Source organism: Colobus angolensis, unplaced genomic scaffold, assembly GCF_000951035.1.
Source record: "Colobus angolensis palliatus isolate OR3802 unplaced genomic scaffold, Cang.pa_1.0 Scaffold31, whole genome shotgun sequence".
Lineage (NCBI taxonomy): Eukaryota > Metazoa > Chordata > Mammalia > Primates > Cercopithecidae > Colobus > Colobus angolensis.
Window position 1 is genome coordinate 11289964 of NW_012116377.1, and position 16854 is coordinate 11306817.

The following is a 16854-nucleotide window of genomic DNA, read 5'->3' on the forward strand; positions in this document are numbered from 1 at the left end:
TTTCAGCATATAGGACTTGTACTTGTTTTGTTAAATTTATTTCCAAGTTTTTAATATTATTTGATGCTACTGTAAATGCTATTAATTTTTTTCAATGTACAATTGCTTGTTGTTAGTATATAGAAATAATTGATTTTGTGTATTGACTTTGTATCCTGTGCCTCTGCTACACTCACTTATCAGTTTTAATAGGTTTTTGATAGCTTCCTCAGGATTTTCTACAAGCATGATCATTATCTGTGTAAAAAGACCGTTTTACTTCCTTTCCAATCTGTATGTCTTTTATTTCTTTTTCTAGTCTTGTTTATCTGGCTATGACCTCCAGGACAATGTTGAACAAAAGTAGAGAGAGTGGACATCTTTCCCTTATACCCCATCTTAGGGTAAAAGCAATCAGTCTGTTATCATGAAATATTATGTTAACAGAAGAATTTTTGGTAGATGTCCTTTGTCAGGTTGAGGAAGTCATCTTGCATTCCTATTTTTATGAGAGTTTTTCTTTCCATTTAAAACTGTGAATGGGCATTAATTTTGTCAAAAGCTTTTCCGGTATCCATTGACATGATCATACGTTTTTCTTTTTAGTTGATTTATGTAGTAAAGGTTATTGCCTGATTTTTGAATGTTGAGCTTACCTGTGTTTCTTGAATAAACCCCACTTGATCATGATGTATTATACTTTTAACATACTACTAGATTTTAGTTGCTAATTTTGTTAAGCATTTCACAAGAGATGTTTGTAGTTTTCTTTTCTTGCAATGTCTTTCCTAGTTCAGTATCAGGGCTCCCCTGCCTTCAGAGCAGCCTGGACACTGACTCCAGGCAGTAAACTGGAGCAATCATAGGGCTTATCTCATTTTTTCTTTCCTTCACTCAAGGACTACAGTTTTCTGCTCTCTGTCAAATGATTTCTGAAAACAGTTGTTTCATATATTTTGTCTGTTTCTAGTGTTTTATGGAAAGAGGGCAATTCTTATAGCAGTTAATCTTTTGTTGGAGGAAGCAGAAGTCTATTCTGTAAAATTTTAAAGACTATTTATTTACTTATTTATATTTTTTAAGATGGAATCTTGTTCTTCTGTCACCCAGGCTGGAGTGCAGTGGTGTGATCTTGGCTCACTGCAACCTCTGCCTCCCAGGTTCAAGCGATTCTCCTGTCTCAGCCTCCCAAGTAGCTGAGATTACAGGTGGCCACCACCACACCCAGCTAATTTTTGTATGTTTAGTAGAGATGGGGTTTCACCATGTTGGCCGGGTGGGTCTCGAACTCCTGACCTAAGGTGATCTGCCCGCCTTGGCCTCCAAAAGTGCCAGGATTACAGGCGTGAGCCATCACTCCTGGCCTAAAAGACCTTTTAATTGTTAGAAAAGTCTCTCTTAATTCCTTACACCCTCTCATAACCTTCATTCATTGAGATGCCCTTCAGAGTCATGCCATTAAGCTCAATCTTTGCATCCTATGGCAGCTCTTCAGATATTTGAAGACAGCATCTCTGTTCTCTCTAGGCCTTCTTTCAGGTGAAGCATCCTCAGTTACTTGAGCTATTTCTTATTTGACTGAGCTCCCAGATGCTTTATAAATCTGGCTATGTTTTACTTTTGTAAAGTTTCTTCTTAAAAATAATGGTGTTTATAAGGACATGAATAGACAGTTCTCAAAAGAAAATATACAAATGGCCAACAAACATGAAGAAAAGTTCAATATCACTAACTATCAGGGAAATGCAAATTAAAACCACCAGGAGATACCACCTTACTCCTGCAAGAATGGCCATTATTGAAAAATAAAAAAATGATAGATGTTGGCATGGATGTGGTGAAAAGGGAACATGTTTACAGTGCTGGTGGGAATGTAAACTAGTACAAAAACTACGGAAAACAGTGTGGAGATTCCTTAAAGAACTAAAAGTAGAACTCTACTATTTGATTCAGCAATCCTACTACTGGGTATCTACCTAAAGGAAAAGAATTCATTATATGAAAAAGACACATGCACACGCATGTTTATGGCAGCACAATTTGCAATTCCAAAAATAAGGAACCAACCTAAATGTCCATCAACCAATGAGTGGATAAAGAAAATATGGCATATATACCTCATGGAATATTACTCAGCCATAAAAAAACCAAAATAATGGCATTTGCAGCAACTTGGATGGAACCAGAGACCATTATTCTAAGTGAAGTAACTCAAGAAGGGAAAAGCAAACATTGTATGTTTTCACTTGTAAGTGGGAGCTAAGTTATGAGGATGCAAAGACATAAGAATAATATAATGGACTTTGGGGACTCAGAGGAAAGAGTGGGAGGGGTGAGGGATAAAAAACTACACACTGGTGCAGTGTACACTGCTCGGGTGATGGGTGGCACCAAAATCTCAGAAATCACTACTAAATAACTTAACCATGTAACCAAAAATCACCTAGTTTAGTTCAATAGTTCCCAAAAAACTATTGAAATAAAAATGTTGAAAAATAATCTTATAAATGTAAAAAAATGGTACTTATAGTTGAATACAGTATTTCAGATGTCTTCAGACTAACACAAAATAAATTATCCTTTTATACCCATGACAAAATAGTCATCATATCAAAAAAAGCCACTATCAAAAAAATGAAAGCAGATAATTAAAAGGTAGATTCTAAATTTTTAAATTTGATTACAAATTTAGCATTAAGAAGGGAAAATGTGATGATATCACTAACTTTCAGTTTTTAAGCCTGTGAATATTTCTGTTTAAATGTTGGTTAAAAACGGATCGAGACGATCTTGGCCAACATGGTGAAACCCCGTCTCTACTAAAAATACAAAAATTAGCTGGGTGTGGTGGCACACGCCTGTAGTCCCAGCTACTTGGGAGGCTGAGGCAGGAGAATCGCTTGAACCTGGGAGGCAGAGGCTGCAGTGAGCTGAGATCGTGCCACTGTACTCTAGCCTGGTGACAGAATGAGGCTCTGTCTCACAAAAAAATGAATAAATAATAATAATAATAATTTGTTTTGAAAAAGACACTGTACATTTAAGAAATCATACCTGAAAGAGCTGAGACTCCTAGGTTTGTTCTAGGGAGGCAAGTTGTAAAAACTGTTGCTAGGGCATTATATACAGATTTCAGTCACACAAGACCCAAATGAGGAAGTAAAATTTCAGGGTTTGATCAAATAGACTTCGGCTTCCTCCAACAAAAGATTCACTGCTATAGGAATTGCCCTCTTTCCATAAACAACTAGAAAGCAGACAAAATATATGAAACAACTGTTTTCAGAAACAGTTCATTTTTGTCTTTCTCCCAATGGGTAAGCTGATAGGGTGATTTCTGTTTCAGAAAAGACAGTAATTCGTAGTTAGAAATTCTCATGCCTTATCTGCCCTATTTGACAAAACAAAAAAAGAGAAGAGAGGTTGGAAACTGGCTAGAATAACTATGGCATTTCCCTTTTATTCATTTCAACAGCCTAAACAGGGTAAATATGTACAGTTGAGACATAGAAAAACTATAATGAGAAAACATTGGACAGGACTTTTGGTGCCAAGTTAGTTTGAGGGCTGTCTCCTCCGAGAAAGGGATTAATACTGGAGTAGGAGGAAGCTCCACTTTTGGAAAAATTCCTACCAGTTATCAGTAAGCTTGTGTCTCTGTGAAGGGATCTGCTGTTTCCACATTGGTCTCTTGGCAGAATTCAGCTCCTTATAGTTGCAGAACTGAGATCCTAATTTCCTTAATGGCTGGCTGTCAACTGAGAGCCACTTCCAGCTTCTAGAAGCTACCTACATTCCTTGGCTCATGGCTTCCTCCTAGAAATGCTGGGTTGAGCTAGAAATGCTGGGTTGAGCTTCTCAAGCTTCAGATCTCTCCTCCTTCCTCCAGTTCATTTCTCTATCCCATTTAGGAAAGATTCTCTGACTCCTGTGATTACATTGGGCCCACCTGGATAATCCAGGCTAATCTCACCATCTCAAGCTTGGTGCCTTAATCACCTATGTGAAGTTCCTTTGCCATGTAAGATAACATATTACAGGTTCTGGAGTATAGGAGATGGACATCTTGTGGGGGGCATTATTTTGCCTATCACATAGCCAATGCCAGGAGTACCCACAAAGCAAGGGTAGATATTGCTGAAGTTACAAAATCCAAATTTACAAATATCTCATATCTGTAATGGCATAGTTATACCTGTTGCATGTCCCTCCCTACAGTGATAGCAAGGCTTCTCTCTTTGATCAAACTCACTGACATGGATGACTGTCTGAACAAATAACTTTTTCTTACCAATATTCTTCATTACATTCTTGGGGGTCATATATGTACCACTCAACCCAATCTGACCATCTCATCTGTACCTACAGAGCTTATTTAACCACCTTCTAACTTCTCTCATGTGAACACACATATCCTCTTTATCTCCCCTATCTACTCTCCTGATTTTTTTCTCATTGCCTCATGGGGGAAGAAACATCCTTGATCTTTTTCTCTTTCCCTTCTTTGTTTCATTTGTAAGCTGATCATTGTAAGGTGAAGAAACATTTAGGAAACAGCTTACTCCCAAGATGTAAGTTGCTTCTTCATATTTGACTAATTCTAAATGGCAATGAGATTGAAAGAAAGTGAAGCTCAAAACTCTTACCTTGAAAAGTCAAAGCCTGGACAAGCATGATATGTCTTTACATCTGTGCTATGAATTTTATACTTTTATATCATAGAAATCTCTCAGCACACTCCATACATTGGCAGTTTGAATGGCTTTGCCACATGCTTTGTATTAATTTATTTAAATTTGATCATTGCTCCCCAATTTCTTATTTTTAAAGTACAGCAGGATGCAATGAATGACTGCTAATGTCATCCATCTATTTTCTAGATAGATTTTAAAATCAGTATACTGAAAAACAAGATGCTTGCCAGAGGCAATACTCATCTTGTGCTTTCTACCATAAGTGAGTAAGAAGGTTACCTTAATTATTAGCACCAAACTAATTACTACTGGAGGCAATTACTGCGATCCAATTTTATCTTCAAACCAGCCCAAACTACAAAAAGGCATGGCATTATTATAAAGTTAGGGACCGTTTTGTCCCCATTAAACATTTTTATAACAGAAGTCAGTGGGGAGGATGTTTATAATAACAAAACTTTTGGACTAACTCAAGTGTCCAAAAAATGAGGTTGGTTAAATAAATAAATTAAGGTGTATCCACATAAGGGAATATCTTGCAGCAGTTTAAAATGATGCTGTAGAATGATATTTATGGCATTGAAAATTGTCTTGCTACATTTAGTATAACAAAGTTAAAACACAGTACATTTATTATCCAAATTGTGAAAAATAACACTTGTGATAATCCTGATTATGGAAAACAACATAGATTGATACATAGAAAAATCTTAAAGATAGGCACCAAAAATGTTTGTGTAATCATTTTTTCTTACTACTGGAATAATAGATGATTTTATTTTTGGTATATATGATAATGGATATGTATTACTTAGAAATTAGTAAAAGTTAATATTGTTTGTTATAGGTCAATGGGCAATAATTCATCTAACTTATTTAATAAGAAACCTAGATTTTTTTAGAGACGAGAAGCTGATTTTTGTGGTCATTTAGCAAACATACCTGCTTGAACACAACCAGGTCCATAACCTTTAACATTTAAGAATGGTTTCACCATTTTACTTTATGTATATGTCACAGTAACCTCATGAAGTGAGGTAGATAAAGCAAGTAATCAGTTTTCTCTGGAAACCAGAAGTACATTTGTAAACCTGAGGTTAGAAGTGTTGCCTTTCTTTGAAGTCCAAGAGCAACATTATCAGCTGCTGCCAGTTTGTATAGGCTCAAAACTCCAAGGGAAAACCTTTTTTCCCAACAGCTTCCTGACTTTTTGCCAGTCTAGGCTCAGACAACAAGCTCCAGAAGGCAGCCAGCCGATTGGGAAGTAGGTGCAAAGTGGCAGTCTGTGGGGAGGACAAGGACTGACTCACCACGTTTATAAGAGTTGTGAGGCTGCTTCTTCTTCTTCCATTTCCATAGAATTAGACAGAAAACCATCACACATATAATAACTGTTGGAAGTACAGCTGTAATCCAACGGATGTGGTCTGGGGGAGGCTGAGGGTCCTCAAGCTCTACAAATGACCACAGATTTTCAATCAGCCAGGAGAGTCATTTACAAAAGGTTTCTGCTAGCTGCTCTTCTCTTTATTTACCTGCCAGGCTCTCCCTAGGGCTCTAAGGCCAGAGAAGCCTGAAATCCACAACAGGAGGCCATAGAAAGTCCCAGTCTCAGGGCCTCAGCAGGGACCTAAGAATCAAGCCCATGCCTCTGGCCAAATGCCTGGACTGAGCGTCCTGCCTTCCTGGAGGTGGGGATAACATCGACCATGATCGGGAAGAAGAGGGTCAGCCTGACCCATGATTCTGGAATCTGAGTGAGGTGTCTGTGCTGAGGCTCTGCACATGCAGTCATTTGTGCCGTGCCTGCTACCCCACCCCCCTCTGCAGTCAGTTCTCAGGCCCTGAAGTTCCTCTTGTGATGATTCTTCTGTCCACTATAATCTCCAGACACCTCTCACTTGGACAAATGGAACAGCCTCCACACAGGCCCCTACCTCTAGTCTTTGCTTGCTTGTTTGTTTAGTTTTTTCCTACTGAGATCACAGCAGGTTTCCTCTGCATGGCTTTCAGCATATCTCATCTACTAAAAATCCTTTGATGTTTCTTCATGCCTTGAGGAAACTTCACACCTTCAGGACCTACTTCCTTACATGAGAACTCCTAAGTTTCTGGGGAGTTGGAAAACAGGCTTTGTGGGGAAAACTTAGAACTGAGTCGCCCACTTTAAAGACATTTTTGGGAACAGTTCTGGTAGTTAATTCCAAATTTCAGGAAAACTAGGACCAGCTGATCTATTAGCTTAGCTATAATTTGTGGACACATGCCCTGTTTCTGAGATGTTAAGGAGTTGTTGACATTGCAGGCCATATTTAACCCCTTTTGAGTCTGTCTCAGTCTATCCCACTTGAGCCAGTTTGGCACTCCCAGTTAAGGGGGTGTGGGGTTATACTTACTAACTTGGAGGCTGCTACCTTTTAATATGCAAAAAAGATCCCTTGACTCAGGGTCTAACCTATCTCTGATCAAGCGATAGAATGGGAAACCCAGACAGGCAAGCGCCATCTTCCTGAGGCAGCTAGAGCTGAAACATTTCTGAAGATGGGGGTACCTGTGGAAGTTTTGGCAGAACAGTAGTTGAGAAGCAGCAGGAAGGTGAGCCATGATGAGTTTGTATTGGCGGCAAGCCCCTGTTAGTTTGTAGACTATGGGAGCCGTAACAGAGGGCTCTGGGGCATGTCGTATATGGTGATGTTGGTGGCCACAAGATGTTGGTGGCCACCAGTCAAACTAACTATGCCTTGAAAGGGGTACTGAACTCCAGGCATAGCTTGGAGAGGCTTCTATCTGGCCAAGAGAGGATACAGGAGAAGCAACTGGGACAGGATGAGTGGCTCCACCATTTACTGCACTCTCAGAGGCTGAAGTATCTGAGTAGAAAGAAGTCAGTAGCAGGAGATGACATTGGCCCAGTTGTAAAGTTGGTTCATGAGGGACTGGCCCCAGGGGCTGTTCACAGACCAAGTTATGTCTGAACAACAAGACACTGGGAGAAAGGAGGTGACAAAGCCAGGGAATGGAGCAAGGAGTGGATGGGTGTCACTGGAGGGGGCAAGCCAAGGAGTCATCGCTGGAGAAGGGGTCAAGGAAAGAAGAAGGCAGATGTGGGGGGTCAAGGTCAGCACAGGCAGTGATGGGACAGGGTAGGTGCAGGCCACCTTTATTCCAGGAGGGAATCTTGCAGTTACAGATCCTTAAAAGAGGCGTCAAATATAGACACATGCCCTCCTGGGTAAAACCAGGACTTTAAAATGTCAGGCTCCTGTTAGTGCCTACTGCTTAGTTTCAGTCCTTTCCTCCGCTGAACTGGTCCCTGAAGAATACTTCCGAACACACAAGCATTTCTGCCTCCAAGGCTTTCTTTGACATACCTCCTGCCTTATGTCAGATACAGCTGATCCATTGTGGTCCTCTCACCTGCTGAGCCCAGATTCTGTCTCAAGTTTTTTCTGCTAAGGAAGTCACCATAGTTTTGGGAACCTGTCATCCAGAATGCCCTCCCCTCCTCACCACATGTATTAACCCCAATAATTTATTTTACGTGTTACCAGGTACCCCTTCCTTTAGGAACCATTCCCTGACCCTCAGGGATCTTGCCTACCTCTGAATGCCCATAAAACTCATTACCAGTCACTTTTGTTTTAAATCTAGTCACATATTTCCATGGAATGAAATTTGGATTCCAATTCGACCTTTTAAAAATCCTGTTTTTCATGTGTGCACATTACAGGGTTATGATTCCATTGGAAGGTCCTTAAGGGCCGAGGGGGTGTCATATCTTTTCGTTTTCACTCCTGCAACCAATAATGTTCCAAATGGTTCTACACTCACAATAAGTACCATTTGTATGTGTGCGTGTATGCATGATGTGTGTGTGTGCAAGCGCATGTATGTGTTTTAATCAAAGAAAGAATTCTAGCCTGGAGGAAACCTGCATTTTTTAATCAAAACTTCAGAATCCTCCATCCAAAGGTAAACCAGGATATTGAGTCAGTTTCAGGGCTAAAAGCCTATTTCTTCAAGTGCAGCACAGGCTCATAGCCTCCTGGACCCTGCATCACTCAGGCGAAGCAGGAGCCCTCCATCTGGGTCCTTCCTAACAGCGTCATAACATGGCCCAGATGGAGGTTTCCTAGCAAGTCGGGGATGTTGGATAATCTGCCTTAAGCATTTGTGTATAATACCTGCTGAAAGAAATAGTCTTGGAAAACATCTTTACCTATAGAGAAAGGTGAGGATAAAAGCTGCGTCTTGTCAGTTTCCAGAACACAGAAGATGGTCATGTTGCTCGTAACATCAGGGAATGAAACAGACAAGCTGATGGAAACGTCGTACAGTTCTGTGACATTATCTTGAGATTTCTGCATAACACCATCATACTCGATAGTTGAATTCTTGGTTCTTAGCAAAACACTCATCTTCTTAGGTTCTGGGTAACCGTGTATAGATGAGCAGGTCAAATTTATGTACACATTTTCTGTTATATTAGATATTGGGACTATTTCAGGTTGACTGAAGTTAGCTGAAAGCATAAGAGAGATACAAAAAAATCAGTCTAAGTTTAGATGCATCTAGGAGGGAATAGCAAATAACTGGGTGCTTGATCTGGGGCTCATTGGGGCATACCTGGGAGCCTCAGGGTGTCTAAAATGTGGCCCTTGGCCCAAGGTGAGTGCCACATAATGACTTCATGTATATTTTTCAACAACAGAGTTTGGGGCCATGCTTATTTCCTGCTTATCCAAATCAAGGGGGTGCTAAGTGACAGGAGGGCTGTAATTGAGTCCCCACATATTTACAATGAAGCCACTATTTCCAGGGAGTAAAGTCTTTGGAAGGAGAAGTGGTCTGACTTTAGGGCCCAGGTGTCCCATGGGACACATTCCAGCTCACCAGACTAAGAGAGCAGAAAGGGATTGAGCTGAAGTCTCACCAGGAACTGACAGAGTTCATGGTGCTGAGACGCCCTGGGTCATATCTTTCAGGAACCCAAGCAGGCTTGTGGTAAGTGAGTGGGTGGGCATTTTGGAATTTGAAATTCAGAACACTGATTTTTGGCATGAGCATCAAAGTGTCTTCATAACATACTCTAAGATGAAGGCCAAATCCAGCTATTTTAGGGAAAAATACATGATCTTAATAAACACAGTGTTTCTCTTGCCTTTGTTTGCCATTCACACTTTTCTGGCTGTTCAGGATCACTGGCATGGAGCCCCTAGATCTGTGTCATGTGCCTTCTGTCAGAAAAAATCTCTTGTTCTTTTATAGTTACTAGGTAGTTTGCAGGTTCTACAAACTGATTTATAATTTAGTGTATTCTGACTAAAAAGTCTGTCATTTGCGTGTCATCTTTATAAGTTTTGCTGTATCAGTGTACTATTTTGAGCACTCTTCTTGGACTTTATGTGGTCTGTAGAAGGTGAATTGCCAGACTGTTATTTAGCTTTATTAACAACATCTGTGAAATCACATGTTTCGTAAGTTAGAGTTTTTCTAATATACATTAAAACAAATACAACATGGCTTTTCAAAATGCTTGTCTGTCTGTGTCCCACCAAAAACATTTCCAGTGGTACCTGGCCACATTTTGAAAACACGGATTTAGCACTTGGTTAACTGCTCCCAAAGCCCTGCAGCCTAGTTTTAATCACACAGGGTTCAAAGGGAGCAGCTGTCCATTCTATTTTTACTTTTGCTTCTGTTTTACTCTATGATTTTAGAATAGGTGTTGATCTGCCTTTCTAAGTTTCATCAAAAATTAACATAATCATCAAAAATCCAGTAATACCACACCTGGGTATTTCCTCTAGAGAACTGAGACCTTTTGTTCACACAAAAACCTGTACATGAATGTTTACAGCAGCTCTATTCATACGAGCCCCAAACTAGAAACAACCCAATGTCTTTTGCTGAGTTGAATGGATAAATAATAAAATGCTACTCAGCGATAAAAAGGGACAAGCTTGATATGTGCAATAACCTGGGTGAATCTCAAAGGCATGCTAAACACAAGAAGCCAGTCTTAAAAGGTTATATACTGTATGGCTCCACTTATGTGACATTGTCAAAAAGACAAAACTATAGGATGCCTAACAAGGGTTATGAGTGCAGACAGAGTATGACTCTATAAAGGGATAGCCTGAGGGAAATTTTTGGGGTGATAGAAATGCTCTATGTCTTGTGGCGGTTACCTGATCTATACATGATCTATAAAATCAGTAGACAGTATACCAAAACAAACAAAAAATAATTTTACTGTGTGATAGTTTCTAAAATATCTGTAGTGGCATTTAGGCCTTCTGAGGTCTGGTGAAGTGGAGGAGCTGGTTTGTAAGTTTGTGGGTTATGTTTGTTGGGCTTTTGTCCCTTCTGTCTACCAGGCTTATGGTTGTGGCAGCAAACAACTCATAAGCAACCTAGAGGAGGCTGAAGGGAAAACCCAAATGTGTCAGCTGTCCCCTTTGCTAGGAGCTCCAGGTAAAGATTTGGTAGGTGAAAAATCTTGGACCCAAGGAAAAAATGAATTGTGAGACATCTGAGGCCTTTATGGTTATGTAAACTTTGTAATGGCCAAATTACCTATGGTTTTTACCATGGGTAATTAGCCATATTATGTTTGTTCAATTAGCTCTATTTTTTCCCCAAAGCAGATTTTTACTGATCCTTCAGAAGCAGACTATAAAAAGTACAGAAGACTTTCAGTTCCCTACTCCCAGACTCTACACTCCCCAAATATACTTCCCAGAAGTGGCTGTCCTCTGCCTTCTCTCTATAGACCCCCTTTTTCCCCTGGGCTCCTCAAGTCCTCCTCCAATGTTTCTCTAACTCATCTGCAGTCTCATCTCAGAAAGCTAAGAATCTGAACACACACCATTGACCACATACCAAGCACTGACAGTTCAGAATTCATCTGGTGGATGCGGATCATTCCTGTGGGCCTTTTGTGATGGATGATACATTGATACAAGCCCTTGTCCTTGATCTGAAGGTTGTGAAGTCTCAGGGTCCAACTCTCCGCATCAAAACTTGTGCGGCCCATATACTTGGAATGAACGCTGTCAAATTTCTCTCTGCCTAAGTATACCTCATTCAGAACCAAGTTTTCCTGGTTCTGCCAAAATACTACTAGCTCACTCAGGCTTCGGTTTTGAGAGTTTGCAAACTGGCATGGCAGGTCTGCAGTCTCATTGAAATAAGCTTGAATCTTCAGGGGAGCAGCACCTAAAAAGGAAGGTTAAGGATTAGGGAGGGAGAAATTAGAGGAAAGAGGAAGAAAACCTCCATTTCTCTTTATACAATACCCAGATACTACCTTATCAGTAATCATGCTGAAGAATTAGATATTAAGCTCTGGAACTGTGCACAAATGCTTGGTCTCTGGAGATTAGGACCTTTGTCCTTGCTTCACTGCTGACTAAATGTGTGGCCTTGTACAAACTGCAATCTTTATGAGCCTCAGTTTCCTCATCTGATTAATGAAGTGGCTGACTAAATGTTCTAAGGGTCTTTCTAGTACTGTGGTTCTGTGAATTTAAATCGCAGGACAGGGAAAAACCAGCAGAGGTAGACAACCCATTCACCCACCAGTTACCTTTCTATAACCTGAATTTTAGTTCTCATCACCATAGCTGTTACAGGTTCCATAACTTCTACACCATCACCAAAAGCTTTCCCCTCCCCTCCCTATCCACATATTCCTTGGTCTGCTATGGTGAAAAGATTGCTGATAATGGCAATAAATTATAGCCCCCCTTTATTATACTTCATTAGTTGGGGAATCACATTGAGTAACATCTTTGAAATTCAAATAGCTCCCTTTATAGAACTTCCCCTATGACTACTGCTCCCATGGCCAGCATTTCCAAGGATGTCAAATGCTTTAGAAATGACTTCAATAGTGAACCAAGGTCTTTATTTTCAGTGACCTCTCTAAGCTCTTTCAGAGATCAGAAAGAGAAGTGGGCAAATTTGATGGTTGTTTTGGGATTGTGGTGGTCAATGACCATTTAAGGCACATGAATGAAATGCTGGAAGTGAATCATAGATGGGCAGGTGAGGATGTGCTTTGGGAGTATTGGGGAAACCCCAGGCACCACAGGCTTGCTGCTCCCAGGATGCACTGACCCTGGACAATTTTACAACCATAGAGATCAATCTGGAAGAGTTCAGAGAAAGGCTTTAGTCCTTGAGGGCACTTTGGGGTTTGTGGGAAGGATGTGGGCCACCCAACTACTTAAATGTGAATGATCACAGGGTTTGTGTAGGACCTTTTCTAGGTTACAGAATTACTTGAGACTTGGCAAAAAAAAAAAAGTAAGCAGTGGTGGATGAGAAGTATGGGGGTGGAGAGTGGGAAGGCTATTTCTTACTTAATATTAAGTTAGATGCTACCTTGGAGAGGAAGTTAGTGTAAGTTCTAAATAAAACTTCATCATTCAGGATTTATGTGAAGGGATGTTGACACTGAGGAGGAAATGGAGAAGATGGGTTGATGAGAGAGAGGAGAGGAGTCTCATTTGAAGAGTTCTTAGTGGGGGAGTAATTACATTGATGTGCTTTCTCTTGAAAGAGGGACAAATAACAGTGACATGCACTTGTCAAACTAAACTGTGTACAGAATGGCCCAGTGAGGACACATAATCAAGGGGCTGGTGGTGGATTTGAACTCTAAGGGAAGCAGACGGCAGGCATCAGTGGGAGTTTGCACAAATGTGAATCACTGCCTGTTGCATTACACTCACTAGGACTCCATGAAGTACTTGAGGTAACAAATGCACCACCTGTAGAGGATGCGTACCTGTAGTGGAGGGAGGAGAGAAAATCTATATGGGTACCCTGACAGTGAAAGGGAGACCTAAGGAAGATTTAGTGTGTTTATTAATCACCTTACAAGGCAAACCTGAGGCTTCTGCGTCTTCTTTGATGAGCTCTTAATGTAATGCAAGAGTGCCACCTACTGTAAAAGCTTTTAGCACTGTCTGGTTTTACTCTAAAACCATAACATTGACTGTTAATTGACAGATGACCTGATGGAGAAACTAAACACACAGTTAAAAATTCTGCCAGTTAACAGTCAATGTTATGTTATTACTCAGCTGTTAGTTGTGCCTTCTGGGCCTGGAAATGACTTCGTCTTTAGCTGCTTCTGTCTTCCTGATTGACTTTTTTTTTTTTTTTCTGTAGAGCCTCACAGTATCTTCTTTCCTTCCCATCCATTCTCTCCACTCACAGACCAGTCTAACTCCGCTGACCCAAGCCCCTCTTCCCAAAGATTACAACGACTTTCTCTTCCACTTATCAAGTAGCTCCCTTCTTCACCTAGCAACTGAAAGTGTGATGTACGGACCAATGAGATTCACGTCACCTGTGGGCTGGTCTGAAACACGGAATCTCTGGCCCCACCCAAGACCTACTGATTCAGAACCTCCATTTTAACAAGAGCTAAAGTTTGAGCAGCTGCTGTAGAGAATCTCTGCCTCTGTCTCCAGAGTGGATCACAGAAAATGACAGGAAATAATTTTTTCCATCCCTCCCTCCCCAGACTCCCTCTCCTCCCCGTAGGGTGGAAATCACTCTGAAAACCATTCTGAGTGGAACTGAAAGTATTTTGCAATATATACTCCATAGCGCCTCACCAACCACTGGCTTCCATGATCTCACACACAGTTAGGCATGGGGATGCTGCTAATCCTTTTGCTGACTAAATGGGGAAAGTTTAACTCAAGGTCTGTGATCACCAAATGGTGTTAGACCTTCCATTTTATGACCCCAGACCTCAAGCCACCTAGCAACTGGACTTACTGGGACTCCATAGGTGGGTAAGCATTGAGAATCTCTCCCTTTCCCAGCACTTGGGTAGAGGAATGGTTGAAGTCTAGTTACGGGTTGCTATGATGTCAGGAACAAGTCACTCAATCCAGTTAGATGCCTTCGTAATCAGCTGAAGGAATTTGTTTCAAAGGATAATTAAGGACTTCCTGAGCAATATACTCTACTGTTGGAATGCCACTCAAAAACTGTAATTTGCTAACCTTATGAAGTCTCTCACCCCACTGGGACTTCAGTCTTCCCTGGCTACTATATCCAAATGCATACCTTATATATTTAAGAATTATCTCTTCTTTATGTTCCTATGCTTATCTGTACTAAAAATGTTTCCTTCTTTTACTAAACTTCCTCCAAAGTTTTACTTGGCCCTTTGGACGCCTCATTCCATTAATTACTACAAGGAAACTTTCCCACAACTTTAACCCCTTCATTGACTGTTTCCCCTGAGGTTATTATTTCAGTGAAATCTGGCTTCACCCAAAGGAAGCCACTTGCTCCTGCCCCAGCTACTGTTTGTTTTATCACACTTCATGGGGCCTTTGAGTAACACCCTTCCCTTTTGAGGTGTCTGACTCTCTCATTGCTTTTAGCTACTAAATCACTACCACCTTGCTCAATGAGGATTTTGGCATTAGATGCAAGGTCTTGCTAACAATTTAGGTGACTTCTTTATGAATGAGTCTAACAAACTTGCCTCAAATTTGTTTGATCTTGTCAACTCCACAGGTCTTCACCCACAGACTATTTCAGCAGCTGCCCCCCACCGTCTTATGACATAACCCTGAATCTTTTCACCTGGAGCAGCTCAGTCCCTAGAATCTTAATCTCAATATGCTAATCTCTGTCCACAACCTCCTATTCATCCAGGTTTTGCTCTTGCTTACTCCTTCTACATCTGTTGTTCAACTTCATCAACACCTCAGCTTTATCCAGACCCTGTAGTGCAGTGTTTTCCACAAGAGCTCTTAGTGATAATGGAAATGCTCTGTCTCTGTGCTGAACAATATGATAGCCACCAGCCCTTGTGGCTATTGAGCATTTGATACGTAGCTAGTATGACTGAGAAGCTGAATTTTTAATCTTATTTAATTTTAATTAATTGAAATTTAAGTAGTTACATATGGCTAGTGGTTATTATATTGGACAATGCAACAATAGTATATCTTTGTAATTATTCCTTGCCACAACTTCAATAAACACACCCCTTTGTCTCTATAAAATTTACCCTGGGGACACTCTACTTTTGGTCTACATATCTGTTCTTACAACTGGGCAATTGAGCAGTTCTAGAGGAAATTATTCAGTTTTGCAGACTGGTGACATTCCAAATCTGCAGTGTCCAGTCTCACTTCACTCGGCCTCCGGGCTGTTTGCCTGGTTCACCACCGTTACTTCAAACACAAACCTTCTGCTACTGCTTTTAGTTTCTCTTTCCCTTGGAGTCAAACTCCCTGAAAGAGTAAGCAGCAATTGCCGCCTTCACTCCCAACCTCCCATCCCCACCTCTCTACTGAAATGCCCTGACAAAGATTGTTGCTGACTTCACACCATGGCCAAGTCTTGAGCTCTTTTCAGACCTCAACTCATTTGACCGCTGTGTCAAATGTAACAGTGTTGGCATCTCTCCTTGTTGAAATCCTCTATTCTTTCCTAATCTCTGTTTTCCTCATTAATTTTCTCAAATCACTCTTTAATTTCGGTAACCTTGAGTGCATGTTCTTGGTCTTATTCTCCATACTTTCCCTGGTTTTTCTCCTCTAGCCCCATGGATTCAACTGTCAAGTACAAGCTAATAGCATCCAGGTGCTTATTGCCAACCCATAACTTTCACTAGAGTTTCAGATACCTGTATCCAACTTCCTGCTGGATGTCTCTATATAGATTGCAACAGGTACTCTGTTCCTCCCCTTCAGCCTTCCTCTCTTCTATCTCAAGGAATGCTTCCCTGTCTGGGAATGGTTCCCAGACAAGCCTCTTATGTCTACAATCATCTAAATCATCTGTGTAACCAAGATGGATCATCTGTATACCCAAAATACCCAACAGAGGCTCTACACAAGTGTGTCTGAGGACATCTAGAACTACTACAGCCAGAGCTGAACTCCAATATGTTAAGAAAAAGGTGGAGGAGACTAATGTAATTGTCTCCTAACTCATCTTCCTGCTCCATCCTTGTCCCCGAGTCTAGTTTCTCAAGCCAAAATGATCCCTTAAAAATACAGCTCCAATCACATAATCCTCCTGTTCAGAAGCCTCTGATGCCTTCCCACGAAACTGAAAATTATATCCAGATCCCTTCCCCTCACACTGAGAACTACATCCAAAGTCCTTCCCCTGGCCTTACAAGACCTCA

The 16854-nt window shown here is 40.8% G+C and overlaps 1 protein-coding gene across 5 annotated transcripts in view; it reads right to left on the bottom strand.

Moving 5' to 3' along the window:
- Positions 1-16854, bottom strand: part of CD86 (CD86 molecule) — a 63075-nt gene that overhangs the window by 6111 nt on the left and 40110 nt on the right. For 3 of the 5 annotated variants that reach the window (XM_011950820.1, XM_011950824.1, XM_011950822.1), the window contains 3 exons: positions 11559-11894; positions 8893-9195; positions 5984-6127 (listed from right to left, as the gene is read on the bottom strand). In XM_011950820.1, the coding sequence (XP_011806210.1) occupies positions 5984-6127; positions 8893-9195; positions 11559-11894 (783 nt within the window). The remainder of the gene's footprint in view (positions 1-5983; positions 6128-8892; positions 9196-11558; positions 11895-16854) is intronic. The other 2 variants (XM_011950825.1, XM_011950823.1) reach the window with 2 other exon arrangements.